The 15,890-nt window shown below is 36.5% G+C and overlaps 1 protein-coding gene across 1 annotated transcript; it reads left to right on the top strand.

Moving 5' to 3' along the window:
• The first annotated feature begins 237 nt into the window (after positions 1-237).
• Positions 238-3,144, top strand: LOC145131377 (disease resistance protein At4g27190-like). Its single transcript, XM_079066069.1, has one exon. It carries the CDS (start codon positions 238-240, stop codon positions 3,142-3,144), a length of 2,907 nt encoding a protein of 968 aa, XP_078922195.1.
• Positions 3,145-15,890: the final 12,746 nt, after the last annotated feature.

Raw genomic sequence — 15,890 nt, 5'->3', positions numbered from 1 at the left:
AATCATACACTCCGAAAGTGTTGAATAATATTCACTCTTATCGTCACTGCTTTTCTTTATGCAGCTACCGTCTTCCATTCTTGCTTTATCATACTCTTCTTTTGTTAGCCAAACAAACACTGTTATCTTTACTTTTGTGCAATTGATAGTCAGGGCCTTCGGTTTTTGGGTAATCATAAATCTTTTTTTTCATATCTAAAGAATCCAAACAATCAGAAAAGAAGCAACCTCGGTAGAATGGGAGAGGTCACTAATACTGTGGTTGGGAAAATAATGGACTTATTGTTTAGTTCGGCTAAACGGGAGATTGATTATGTCCGAAATTGCACTAAAAATGTTGACAAGTTGAAGAGTGAAACTCAAAAGCTCAAGGATATGAGGGGTAGGATTCAACAACGAATCGATGCAGCAAAAGAAAAAGGAGAAGCTCTCTTAGCTGGTGTGCAGAACTGGATGGACAAGGCAGACGATGAAATATCCAAAGTGGGAGAGTTTCTTGAAGAAGAAGCCAACGCCATGAAGACGTGCTTCAACTTACGACCTTGTGTCAATTTGAGCAGCCTCCACCATTACAGTAAGATGTCGATAAACAAAACCCCTTTTCTTCTGCAGCATCAAGAAGATGGTCAAACTTACGAATCTTGTGTCTCCATTCCCACTCCCACCCCAAAATTTGTAGACCTCTACCAAACAAAGAATCTTGATGATATTGATACCCACAAGTTGGCGTTGAGGGAAATCATTGAAGCTATCAAAGATGAGAGCATACAGATGGTTGGAATTTATGGATCAGGAGGTGTAGGGAAAACTACATTAGCCAATGAAGTTGCTGCAGAAGTGAAGAATCAATTTGCAGACATTGTGTTTATAACTGTCTCACAGACTGTAGACGTTGAAAAGATTAAGAAGAACGTTGAAGTAGCTTCAAAGCGGATAATGATTAATAAGGAGAAGGTTCTAATTATTTTAGATGACATATGGGGAAAGCTAGTCCTCTCTGATGTGGGTATTCCATGTGGGAATGACCACATGAATTGCAAGATCTTGTTGACGTCTAGAAACAGAAATGTATGTGAAGGGATGAACGTTGATAGGAATATATGCGTAAACGCTTTGAAGAAGGAAGAAGCGTGGGTACTCTTCAAACGTATAGTTGGTGATGAAAAGTTAGCGAATAATTCTAGTCTGGAGAAAGTTGCAAAAGAGGTGACTGAAGAATGTGGTGGATTGCCCCTCATCATTCAAGCGGTGGGAAATGCTTTAAAAAATAAAAAAATTGATATATGGGAGGCGGCACTTGACCGACTAAGAAAGCATGCCCCTCTTGAGATTGCTCCAGAGATAAGGAAAGCATTTACACATCTGAAGCTGAGCTATGACTTACTTGAAAGCAAAGAAGCTAAATCATGCTTCTTACTGTCTAGTTTGTTCAAGGAAGATGATATCATATATACTTTACGTTTAGTAGAATATGGGGTGGGTCTGCGGATATTTGATAATCTGGATAGCATTAACGATGCCAAAAAAAGAGTCGAAATGGCAGTTGACACTCTCACATCCTCTGGCTTGTTATTGTCGGTGGGAAACAAGGGAGACAAGGTAAAAATGCATGACGTTGTCCGTGAGGTGGCTTTGTTAATAACTTCTTTTTCTGAAGGTGAAGAGAAGGAGAAGTTTTTAGTGGAGGCGGGAAAAGATTTGACAGAATGGCAACCAAGAAACAAAACCTTAGAAAGCTACACCAAGATCTCACTCATTGATAATCGAATTGGTAAGCTTCCAGATCATCAGCTTCATTTCCCACTCCTTGATACTTTCCTTATACGGAACAATGGTCTTTCGATTATTCCTGATGAATTCTTTGGAGGCATGAAAGAAGTTAAAGTTTTAGATATCTCTGGTAATAACATCACATCCCTCCCACAATCACTGAAGCTGCTCACAAAACTCATCTCGCTCGATCTAAGTGGCAATGGATCTCTCAATGATATTTCTATAGTTGGGGAGCTAAAGGACCTGGAGATTCTACAGGTTAGAGCGACCAGAATTGAAGTGATTCCTGAAGAGATCGGTCAATTGACCAACTTAAGGCTGTTGGATGCGCGCCACTGTCCCTATCTATCTCATGTAACACCTGGTGTCATATCAAAGCTCACTTGGTTGGAAGAGTTGTATTTTGGAACCTTTATCAATGACAAGAACGCAGTGTCTCGCTTTGGTCTTATGGAAATAAGTAAGTTGAAATCCTTTAGAGCTCTGCATTTATGGATGGTCCCAGATGATTGTCATATTTTTCCGGAAGGCACCTACTTCGAAAAGTTGAAAGAATTCTATTTTCGATTTTGGAACGGCAAAAGGTCTTTATTTGAGATAGAATCAAAATCATATTTAAAACGTCGACTACACATTTCAGAGTCTAACTTCCCGTTCAAGATGCCAATCAAGAAACTGTTTCAGGTAAGTGATGGTATAGTACTACGGAGGATAAACGATTTGGATGACATCATACCAGACCTTTATGGAGAAAGTACTATTGATGAATTAAAGTCTATTGAATTGGAGGAATGTGACAAAGTTTCATGCTTGGTGAAGAGAACGGATGAGGATGAGGATGCAACACAAACTTTTGTTGCACCCAATGACCTGATGCTTGGTCAAAGGAAAACAACAAAGGAAAAGTATTTCTCCCACGTGGAAAAAATCTGTCTGATTGGCCTTGATAACCTGAAGCTTCTTTTTGATTGTTCATTTCAATATATAAGCTTGTGTAATCTACAAGTCATTCAAATTTTTGGTTGTCCTTCCTTGTTGATGGTATTCCCGTTAAGTGTAGCACAAGGACTTTCCAATCTGAGACGTATATCAATTCGGGGGTGTAAAAGTATGATGGTAGTGATTTCTGGTGGAGATGAGCAAACAACTCATAATGACATTGAGTTCCCTAGACTTACCCATATTTCCCTTATGGATTTGCCCCAACTAAAGAGCTTCGACTCTGGGGATTCTACAGTCAGATATCCTTCTTTGGAGTTTATCAAGGTGAGAAATTGTGGTACCATGAAGAGATGGGGTTCCGGAGACCACGATATGCCCAACATCAAATTTGGTGATGATGAAGAGATCCTTAAGTTGTTCCATTCATGATCTTTTCAGCAAGTACATGTACCATGAGAGGTATGAGAAGACGGGTATATATATGAAAAGATGAGTAATATACAGCCAAGGAGACGGAGACCAATTTATATGTTTCAAAGACTCATCTTTCTTCTTTTCCCCCCTCAAGATTTCATGCTCTACCGAAGATTAACACAAAATCAAGGTTTATTGTATAGTTTAGGAGCTACGTTGAAACAACCATAGAATCCAGGTTTATTGTAGTTTTGATGCTTCCAAATTTAAAATTATGGCTCCAACAACCAACAGTGTTCAAAGAGTGAATTACTTGAAGAATATTTAGAATTAATTGCAAAAAAACAGAGTGGTTCTATGTCATCATCTTCCTCTTCTTCTCCATCAGCAATCTCATCTTCCCAACTCCCAAGTCTCATCATCATCATCCTCATCCTCATCCTGTCATCCATGTCTACTATAGATGTGAAGCTTTTCCTCAAAGATTTTATATTGAATTCTTATGGCTCGCTCAATTTGGTTACAATAGAGAGAAGCACAGAGGAGACAGCATATGCTCTTTAGCTTTTTTTCCTCATAATATCGCCATGGCAATTCATCAAAAAATTGGTAAGCATCAACATTTTATCATTTGCCTATTAGCACCTTTCCCAATTCATAACGGACATGATTCTAAACATTGATCAAATTTCAATGCACCTGAGTGAGAGACTTGGTAGTCGGCGTAGGGGTTTTTCATCAAATTCCAGTAAAATATCTTCAAATTGAACTACCACAAAACCCTATAAAATCTCCCTTTTTAAAAATCAGCAAACAAATTTGATATTTCTTCGACTTTGTCAAATATAGGGCTTCATTTCTTTTTGATTGTCTCGGATTGTCTTTCTCATCCCAACTTCATCAACGACACTGTTTCTCCTTTCAATCGTCTCTAAATAACATAAAGAATTATAAGTACCACCTTTATGAATTATGATTATAAAGATTGATTATTTATTTTTGTAATTGGGTGTGGGATGAGAGTTAGCCATTTTTTGATTCTAAAGATTGTTTGTTGTAGGATATGACTTTAGGTGTTCTGAAAATGAGTGAATTGAAAGTTTTTACAAACCGCAAATTGCGATACAACCCAAATATTGTAATTTACCCAGGTGCTCTATCTTTCTACTACTCTATTGTATTTTTTTTGTCTCAAGTTTTTTTGTGTGTATAATAAATCATGTGTTTATCTGATTTGAGTTAATAATTTACTCAACCCTAACTAGACAACGACTATCTTTTGGATTTTAGTCATGGTATGGGTTTCTTGATCCCCTTAACTATTCTCCTTTTGGTTCGGTTCTGACTAACCTTTATTTCTCTTTCAATCTGACAGAAAGTCCAAAGTGAAATCAATGATTTGAGTGGTGAGGATTTGAAGTATGTTGTCTTACTTATTTTATATCTTTGTTAATTGAAATTCATCCATTTAATGTCCTTTTTGTACCATTTTTTCTTTTTGTAAGAAAGTGGGTTAGGAGTATGCAAATATGATGGGACTAGCGAGCTAAGGGTGTTGGTTTAGATGAGAAATATAGGTAGATACCAAACATGTTGATAAATGGAACATTAAGTAGAAATTGATACACAAAAAGTTAGGAAATTGTTAAAGGAAATTATGGATGTTAGCATATTATTGTATCCATTTTGAAAGTTTCTTTAATGTGCAGACAATGGTCAAGAAAAGACAAATGAAGACATCTGAGGCTACACAGCTACACAAGTTGGATCAAATGATCAATTGATATTGGTGGATATTATGAAAAAGCAGTCAAGAGTATTTCGGCTGGCCATAACCTAACCCAAAAAAAATCCAAACCTTAACCGCAAAAACTGATTAACTGGTACCAGACCGGTGTCTCTTTTCTTCGGTCTTTGTAAATTGAAGTTTTAATATGTGATTACCTAGACTTGTGTATTCATTTTTTATGAAGAAACTTCTGCATACATAATCTAAGCTAGGGATTTTCTCCTATAAGTTACAAGTTACAAGTATAATGCTCGTGTCGAATACATTATCAAAATTTTGTATTGTTTGTGTCATATATCTCTTATTACTTAAAGTAACAACTAATTCCTCATTTCAGTTAATATTTAATTGAAAAATATCGTTTTAAAAATTCTTAGTTGCTTCTTCTCATATAATATTTCTTTTTACTATTTGGAATGGTAAAATCGGATAAAGAATTGAATTGGTTATTCCAGTGGAATAAAAAGAATTGTTTGTTTTTTCCTGGTCGAATGGAATAGATCATTCATGAAGGACTCGAATTTCTTTATTTTTCTTAATTTTCATACCTTAAGTGGGAGGTGTTTCTTTTTTTCATTTTCATCATAGAATGAAGTTGGAATTTGTAAGATAAGCCATTTTTATTTATATTTTTATTTATGAGAAATATTTTAAAATTTTTCATGATTTTGATTGATAACAAAAAATGAAAGTACAATGTTATTTCATGTATCTTTTTAAATTCTTTGGCTGTTGAACAACAACACAGGTGACCAAACATTTATTTATTTAAATGTTAACTTCTTAATCTTTCTGTTCCAGGAAAAAGAATTGTCCAAAATAGGATGTTATTAGCCGTCTAAAGTAGGATGCTAAACTAAACAAAGAAATTTAAGATTTTCCTTATCGTTTTTTTTTTTTTTTTTTTTTTTTTTTTTGTATTATAGATCTCACTTTATTTGTTTTCCTATTTGCAAGATTGTACATTTGTTTTTTTTTTATTATTATTAAGGTATTGTAGTTTGAAAAAACCTACCCAATTAGGATATTAAACTTTTAAAATGTTTACCCATTTAAAGTAGTACAAATTGCTTTGTATTTCAATGACATTCTTATAATTGATTAGATTTAATGTTATAATACACAAATACATGGACATGTCTTGCTGTTTCTTGCATTTCACCGATCTAAAAACTTCCAATTACAAGAAATAATAATGTACTTCAATTTATTTGTGTATTTGGCATCCTACTTTCAATTAATTCGTCAATTAAGGTTCGATGTTTTCCCATCAATAGGGATTTTCTTTGTCATAATGTAGAGACAAGTACACATAATCTTCTTCCTATTATTGTAATCATTTAAAGAGTATATAAGCACAATGTTGTAATAGAAAGAAACAAAAGTAGATTGCTATAATAACAATTGAAGGAGAAATTGGGTGTGGTGTTCATGCTTTCCGACGAGGTTCCAGTCACCAAGGGTTGCTTTGGTGTTGCTAAGCACCTTTGATTTTGTTATGACTAATCGGGGGTAGAACCGGCTATGGCCATTGATAGTTGGAGAGGGGAATTCGATTGAGAAATAATGGGTATGCTTAAAGATTTTGGAGGTTTTCTTGAATGAAACTGTGTAGCATTTGGTGAGACTAATAAAATAGCTTGTAAATTGGATTTTAAAAATACTATTTGAGATTGTTTATTGATAAGCTCATGTAGCTTTTTTCACATAATTTCCAAATATACCCTTATATATTATTTAATATAAACTTAAAAATCATAATCAATCTTGTAAATGCGAGACAAAAAAATTGATGAAGGGTTTGGGAATTCTACAAATATTATAAATCTTCTTTCGAGTATGGGAAAAAAATTCTAGTATTATTTTATATTCTGTTAAATGTGACTTGGGCATTTGGAGATTCTTATGGAGCATTTGGGTTCAATGGAACACTTGGAACTCAATGGGACACTTTGAGTTTAATGAAGCATCTGAGAAAGGAAAGGATCATCTGAGAAGGGAATGGAATAGATCATTCATGAAGGACTCGAATTTCTTAATTTTTCTTAATTTTCATACCTTAAGTGGTGGGTGTTTCTTTTTTCATTTTCATCATAGAATGCAATTGGAATTTGTAAGATAAGGCATTTTATTTATAAGTTTATTTTATGAGAAATATTTTAAAATTTTCATGATTTTGATTGATAACAAAAAATGAAAGTACAATGTTATTTCATGTATCTTTTTAAATTCTTTGGCTGTTAAACAACAACACAGGTGACCAAACAGTTCTTTATTTAAATGTTAACGTCTTAATCTTTTTGTCCCAGGAAAAAGAATTGTAACGACCCAAAAATTCAGGGTAAAATTTTCGTTTTTAATATAGTCAGAACATAAATATTGGTTATTTCAAACATCCACAACAATGCTAATGAAATCATTTATCAGAGTTCGTCCCAAAATCATTCATTACGGAATTCATAGGTGTGTGCACTGCGATCAGTCCGAGCCCTTCTTTTCCAAATCGAAGATACCTGAAACCAAAACTGTAAACCGTAAGCACGAAGTTAGTGAGTCCCCCAGAGCATACCCCACACTCAATCCACATAACATATATTGTATTAGCTGTAATAGTTATCTCTACCGCATAATACAGAGCAAGTGGCTATAACAGCTACCTCTACCACATACCGCGTATCATTTAGCTATAAAAGCTATCTCTACCATTATCACATATCAATCAGCTATAAAAGCTACTTCTACCACATATCACATATCAAATAGCTATAAAAGCTATCTCTACCATTAACACATATCAATTAGCTATACAAGATATCTCTACCGTTAGCCACAAAGGCTATCTCTACCATCAGCCATAAAGGTTGTCTCTACCATTAGCCAGAAGGCTATCTCTACCACTAGCCGGAAGGCTATCTCTACCGTTAGCCACAAAGGCTATCTCTACCGCATATCATGCATACATACATATCACACACCTCTACATAGCAAGTATACCAACTATCATAAAATGGGCAGGCCTTGGTGCCTTAGAGCCATTGGTATGGTGAGAAGACTCACCTCTCGAATGCTGAACTGATAAGCTGAAATCAAACATATCCCACACGCTGCTCCTTCTCAACTGCCCATAATCATCAGGTGATTAATTTGACACAAACCCATAAATACCCTCAGGTCAACCCCGGACAAAGTCATGGTCCACCGTCAAGGTCAACAGTCCATGTTGACCTCAACTCGTCGAGTACAACCAGCCACTTGTTGGGTTCCTTGCATGGCTCACCTACTCACCGAGTCACTTGAGTGACTCGTCGAGTTCCCTAATGTTTACGGTCGTAAACTCCCAACCGAACACCCTTGACCGCGAACCCTTGGCCGTGAACCCTTGACCGTGAATGAGAAAACCCTCCCGACTCTCCGAGTCACCAGAGCGGCTCAATGATTTCCCACGTATTCGGTCCTTCCCAGAGGGATTTAAGGCCTCCAAATTCAGATCCATAATCTCCTAACATAGATGTCACGTAAAGTTGCAAACTTTACGTGCATGCAAGGCCTCACATGACCGTAATACCCAAACTAACCTTCAAACAAGGTTTTCATGCATGGTGAGGAGTTAAACTAGAAAAAGATACAACTTTATGATATTGAGGACCCAGAAAGGTCCAGATCTGGAACCATATCCTAGGGATACGTCCAGATCTCGATTTGAACTCCATTTGCCCCAAATAATGGTCCTTTACGTGAAAAGAGTGAGATCTAAGAGTCTAAGACTTAAGGTAACGAATCAGTACCTCAATAAGGTGTTCACCCTGATATCACATTCAGATCTCGGAGTCCAAGGTCGGATGATCCCACAATACTTCAGCGACAACATCTCTCTCTCTCTCAGCAACTCCGAGGGGCTTTCTTAACATAATTTCTAAGGTTACTGAAACCTAGCCAAAATCCCCTCGTACGAACCCTTGAACCACCCCGACCATACTCAAAATGACACTCAATTGCTGGAAAATCCCCGATATATTCGGAGATGATCCCGTACTATTCCATCCAATTTCACAATATGCAGATGGCATATAGCTCTTCTTGAAGGTGTGTATAAATCAACCACTACTAAAGATAACAATTAATGATACGCCTTCCCATGCTGATGAAAAATAACTGCTACTAAATACAGGCAACGCTGGTGGGGAGGCAAAAGGGTACATACCTCGCACCCTTGCCTGCAGGAGTTCCGACCTCCCCAGTCTAACCCTGCAAAGTGGGGCCCCTCCCCGCTAGGCTCCGACTCCACCCTCTCGTCCAATGGTGATCCTCAAAATAGCCGGAACGGATGCTCTCACCGCTCCTCTCTGATTCTTAAACGGTCGACTTCCTTGTTACCCTTCTGATCGTAGGAAATATAACGGGCTTGCCCCTCGTGGTTAATCCTTGGAAACGCGACCAAACCTGATACACCCGTAGCAACCCAGATCACTGAACAGATTCCGACAACGACTCGGACCAATCACAGTACACGCGGGTTCCGCTCCGGGAGATACATCCGCCTGAAGATCTCTCAAAGATTCATCGTCATGCTGGATGGCATCTGACATCCCTTGCTAACCCAGACAATAGCAGAATACCGATCTGAGATCCAACTTATCACAATACCCAAGCGATACAATTACCCAATATCCACCGGAAATGGCTGAAGTTAGCATATCCACAAACATCTGAAGAATCCTGACTACCTCCTCTTGTGATACCTCTACCACCCTGAGAAAATGGTGTAACTTCCTCATTCCGATCCCAATGACAGTCCAAACCCTTGGAACGAAACTTCATCGCGCAGTTTCTGCAAACGTTGCACTGGATCCGACCCTGCTGGCCACTCAAATGCTGATCCAAACTCTTGGGTCTCAACCTGAGACCCTCCAATAAATTCACCTTACCTGAACCTCTCCTATTGAGGTACTCTTAATCAGTCTTCCGTCCTCGGCTCTGTGATCCATACCATTCAGGGTCTCACACCCCGACACCCTTGCCAGTTCAATCACCAACGGCTGAACTACAGTAACTGGAGCAACTTCTGCTCTAAGCCGCCTATAAACTGTTCCCAAGACATAGTCTCCAATCCTGAAAATGCAATAGACCGCACAATCAATCCTTTCTGCGTAATACAAGAGGTCCAAAGCGAACTTAAAGTCCTAGCAGTCCTTTTGCCAACTGGCTCTCCACCGGAGTCGGGACCAAACCCTGGTCCTTTCCCTTACGTGCTCATCCGCATTCTGCACAGCAGCTATCCTCACGGTCCAATCATAACCTAGAATTCTCCTTCATAGGCTTCTTAGATTCTCCAAGACTTTCCCCGATTCGAGTATGGATCTTGTGCATTCAGTAGTACGCGCCCGATACTACCTTCCACACCTATCCATACTTTCCTCCGAAATCATCTCGGATCTTCTAAGTCACCTACTCCCATGATGTACTAGATACCCTCTCAACAACGACACGATACTCACCGAAACAACTCCTAGGCTCCCAACCTCTACTAACCGCCCCACTAACTCACTGGAGCATAACCTAGGCTTTCCTAGGTTCCCAACCTCACCCTGCCATCAGCTGCTGAGGAACTCCCCATGATGCCAGCCATCCACCTCTTGGATATCGTCATATCCACTTAGTAGCTGACTCCCATCACTCAAGAGTTCCACAAAGAACAAAGCATGCAGCATTCGTGCAGTAGCACTCCGATCCAAAGAACTACCATAGAACATTCCACCCACACATCGCAACTCGCACTATCCACATCCATCCATCCTCACTGTCGGCTGCCTTATGCATGCAAATTATACACAGAACAGGATCTAATAGAATGTTGAATAATTGACTCTACCCTAGGACCACAACCAAACAAGGAACAGGAAATAAGGCCAAATCAATTATTCTAAGGCTATAAGATCCTAACCGTATAAAACTTTAAAAGCATACACGTAGCACTTACTAATACTAATAATCATTCTCATTCTAGCATGGCATCAAATATTCCCAAGGCTACAAGCATCACATATCAGGCCGATCTATTGCTGACTACTCAGCACTAACATGCAAGTCTACCAGCTCATACAACATATATATGCATCTCCCCTAGCCCTAGCTAGCATGCGATTCACAGATTCATAAACCAAGTTATAACAGATAACATATGTGGGTATCCTGGGGAAACTTACTTGAGCTCGGATGATTGCATGCACCACACCTTTTCTTGTCTTATAAATTCTTTACTTAAAACATTTTTCCTTTGAAAACTTTACAGATCCTCAGTTTGAGTTCAGACTCACCCGAAAGTATGTCCGAATCCCTCAAAACAAGGCTCTGATACCAACTTGTAACGACCCAAAAATCCATGGTAAAAATTTCGTTTTTAATATAGTCAGAACATAAATATCGGTTATTCCAAACATCCACAACAATGTTAATGAAATCATATATCAGAGTTCGTCCCAAAATCATTCATTGCGGAATTCATAGGTGCATTGTTGTAAACTCGCCGAGTTGGCCGATTACTCCTCCGAGTACTCGCTACTCGGCCCCTTACCGAGGCGAGTTACAGAATCCCGAGTACTCCCCGATCGGCCCCTTACTGAACTGAGCCATGTTGTAAAACTCGGTCAACCCAGTGATTAATATGTATAATATACTTAATGATTTATTATTTAACACAAACACATGTGATTATTACTACATATATATCTTAAATTTTTAGTAATTACTCATGAAGTGAGACCATTATGTGTTTTTTAGTTTTTGTGTATTCATATTTATCTAATTTTGTTATATATTTCAATCAATTTATGGTTTTAACTTATGATTTTGACATATATAATTTCCCTAAAAATATTTCTATATGAATTATCAAATCCGAGTACTCCCTGAGTACTTCCAAGTACTCCCGACTACTCGCTACTCGGTAGTCGGTCGAACAGGTACCGAGTAACGAGTTCTACAACCTTGCATAGGTGTGTGCACTGGGATCAGTCCGAGCCCTTCTTTTCCAAATCGAAGATACCTGAAACCAAAACTGTAAACCGTAAGCACGAAGCTTAGTGAGTCCCCCAGAGCATACCCCACACTCAATCCACATAACACATATCGTATTAGCTGTAATAGTTATCTCTACCGCATAATACAGAGCAAGTGGCTATAACAGCTACCTCTACCACATATCGCGTATCATTTAGCTATAAAAGCTATCTCTACCATTTTCACATATCAATCAGCTATAAAAGCTACTTCAACCACATATCACATATCAAATAGCTATAAAAGCTATCTCTACCATTAGCACATATCAATTAGCTATACAAACTATCTCTACCGTTAGCCACAAAGGCTATCTCTACCATTAGCCACAAGGCTATCTCTACCATCAGCCATAAAGGTTGTCTTTACCATTAACCAGAAGGCTATCTCTACCATTAGCCCGAAGGCTATCTCTACCACTAGCCGGAAGGCTATCTCTACTGTTAGCCACAAAGGCTATCTCTACCGCATATCATGCATACATACATATCACACACCTCTACAAAGCAAGTATACCAACTATCATAAAATGGGCCGGCCTTGGTACCTTAGACCTATTGGTATGGTGAGAAGACTCATCTCTCGAATGCTGAACTGATAAGATGAAATCAGACATATCCCACACGTTGCTCCTTCTCAACTGCCCATAATCATCATCTGATTTATTTGACACAAACCCATAAATACCCTCAGGTCAACCCCGGACAAAGTCAAGGTTCATGGTCAAGGTCAACAGTCCATGTTGACCTCAACTCGTCGAGTATAACCAGCCACTCGTCGAGTTACTTGCATGGCTCGCCAACTCGTCGAGTCACTTGAGTGATTCGTCGAGTTCCCTAATGTTTACGGTCACATAATTATTTCAACAAGTTTACGTTTTGTGTAATGAAAACCCTTTGTAAGTGTAAATATCACTTTTCCATAGTATTAATGTAGCGTATAATAATTATATACTTTTATATAATTATTCGTCTTGTCCCAAAACGTTATAATAGTGTTAATGACCCATAAACTATACCTATTATAGTTTATTATAAATGTTTCGTTGTACCCAAAATGTTATAAATGTTTCATAAATAACATATATTATACATCTAACACGAGTATATGAACTTTTAGTATGATAAGGCCAGTTTTCTAGTTTTTGGCCTTTTTACATCACCAAACGGTAAATATTGAATTATAAACTTTGTAAAAATTATTTTTACCTTTTTGTGAAGTTTATGTCAAGCTAACCTTATATGTTTAAAACAACATATTTTAGGTTAAAACTCACAAAAATGGTACCATAACCGGGTTATGACCATTTTTACTAGAAAATCCTAATTTTTACATAAAAATGGTGGATTTTTGGGTTTTCTTTTTGTAAAACCAAATCCTTGGTATTTATAACTAGTTTCATAACATATGTCCAAAATAATATATTTTGGTTTATATCCCACAAAAATGGGAGAATAACTTGGTTAAAAACCATTTTTTTGCTAGAAAAGTCATATTATGTTCATAAAAACGCTAGTTACCTTTGTTTATATGACTTTTCTTAAGAACATATAGCATATTTATACTCATTTTTCATAGATTTGCAGTTTAAACAACATACCACACATAAATGTTCATAATACTAGGTAATAACATTATTTCATATAGATAACATTTTTACACAACATGAAGATAAAGCATGTATAACAACTTGTATAATTATACAAGTTTACTTGTATTTCCCTCCCCCCCCGCCTAAAAGTTGGATAAAAATGAAAATGAGGGGTATGAACTCACTTTGAGTGTGTTTCTTGGTGGATAAACAGGTGAAGATGAAGGTTTCAAGATAAGAACACTCGAAGAACACTTGAAGAACATTTGAAGTTCGAAATATCCTATGGATATTAACACATATTAATGTGTGTAACAATAACAAAACTAGTATATATTTGTATAGAATCACTAGATTAGTAAGGAAAAACTTACCAAAAGATCAAGAACCAACTTATGGATATTAATCTTGAGAGAAATGACTTGTTCTTGAAGAAGATGAAGAAATGAAGAAAATAGAATGAATAGGGGGGGGGGGAGGGTTCGGCCGAGTTTAAGGAAGAGAGGGAGGGGTGAGGGGGGGGGGTGGGGTGGGGTGGGTATAGGGGGTAGGGTGTGGCTTTTTGAATAAAAAATTCAAGTTGATTTTTTTTATTAAAATAACAATTCTTTATTAAAGGTGTAATCACCATATAAGACAAATGTTGTCTTTGTAGTGTATTTGTATATAAATTGGGTAATTTTTATAAGAGTTTGTGATTTTTATAAAAAGTATGGTAAAAATGATGTATAATTACTTAGTTTGAATCATATAAATTCAAATCTTTATAAAAATCATTATCATCAAAAAATAATAACACCTTACATGAAAGTTAGGATGATTCTTAATTCTTTTCCTTAAAGTTTGAGTGTTTAAGCTTGGTAAAGAATTTGTCGCATTTGGTGACGAATTCACCAAAAATCTGAATATGTAACCCTTGTTATGAATTTTCCATATAGCATAAAGTTTATGAACTCAACTACATTGTGTTATGAATATTATTTATACCTAAATAATATATAATTGAATTATCGAATTTTTATGTTACTGATTAGGGTTTATATTTAATATATGGAAACAAGAGAGGTGCTTTGTATTATAACTTGTTAATAGTACATTAGAAACATTAGGGAATATCTCATTCCTCCTAAAATTCGAATACGAGTTGAGTTGACCTGGTTGACTTTTGTTGACTTTGTTTGACCAAAATTAACGGTTGTCACATGTAGTTTATGAATGTTTGGCAATGACATTAAATAAGAGCCAAGGGCCTTCGTTACCTTAGGTTGGTCTGTATCTTAAAGATCCTGTTATTTTGCATGGGCAATTGTATGTTGCCTTAATTAGAGTTCAAGGTAGAGATGTCAACGGGGGCAAACGGGACGGGGATTGCATCTCCCGCTGTAACGTCCGTATTTCTCAGTAAGCATTAATAAGATGATGTAATAGTTAGGGTCAACAATTGTAACCTATTTGATGTAATAAATAAGAATTATGTGAATATTATGTGTTTCATGATTTCTATAATATAATAAAATAGAAAAAATCAGCCGAATCGCCCGTAAATCGTAAAAATAAGTTTGACAAAACATATATATTATTATATATTTAGAAAGTACATGTCGTCCCGATCACGAAATATAAATTTCTTAGAAATCCGACTCTGTATGAATTAGATATGATTTTTATTAGATATAAAAGTGAGCCGCGCACAATAAATGTATGACGTAAAAAGCTAGTAAGAGAATGATTGAATTTTAGCTAAAGCCACCAAAAAGAAAATTGTAGTACTCTTTAAAATAAGAATTTTAAGAAAAAGAATGTCAAAAAATGGAGTCCGTACGAGAGTGTTATGATTTTAGCAAAATCATTTAATTTTATAAGAATATGGACGAAAAATAAAGTGAAAATTAGCCGACGGAGTCTAAACGGAAGTTGTAGATCTTGTCGATAGCTACGGGTGGATATAAATAACGTCAAAAACGGAGTTCGTATGAACGAGTTATGATTTATAATAGCATATTTACGTATTAAAATAAAGTATAAATTACATATACGTATATACATACATATATATATATATATATATATATATATATATATATATATATATATACACACATACACATATACATATGTATATATCATTAGAAAGGTATCGACGATGCGGTCATTATAATACTAGTATTGAGTGCTTTCGACATTAGTTTAGTACAAATATCGTTAAATCTATTTAAAATAGTATTATAAAGAGGTGTTTAGTCGTTTAAATAACTATAAGGATATTTAAGTAACTATAAATGATAGTTTTTGAAAATTCAATTACTATAAATAAGAAGCTCTAGG

The sequence above is a fragment of the Lactuca virosa genome, chromosome 8, assembly GCF_052849685.1.
Source record: "Lactuca virosa cultivar CGN04683 chromosome 8, Lactuca_virosa_CGN04683_v6, whole genome shotgun sequence".
Classification (NCBI taxonomy): Eukaryota; Viridiplantae; Streptophyta; class Magnoliopsida; order Asterales; family Asteraceae; genus Lactuca; species Lactuca virosa.
Note: the sequence above shows the minus strand (reverse complement) of the source record. Positions and strands in the feature narration are given on the sequence as shown.

Coding starts and splice junctions, on each gene's coding strand:
- LOC145131377 (XM_079066069.1), top strand. CDS start 238: ATGGGAGAGGTCACTAATACTGTGGTTGGGAAAATAATGGACTTATTG.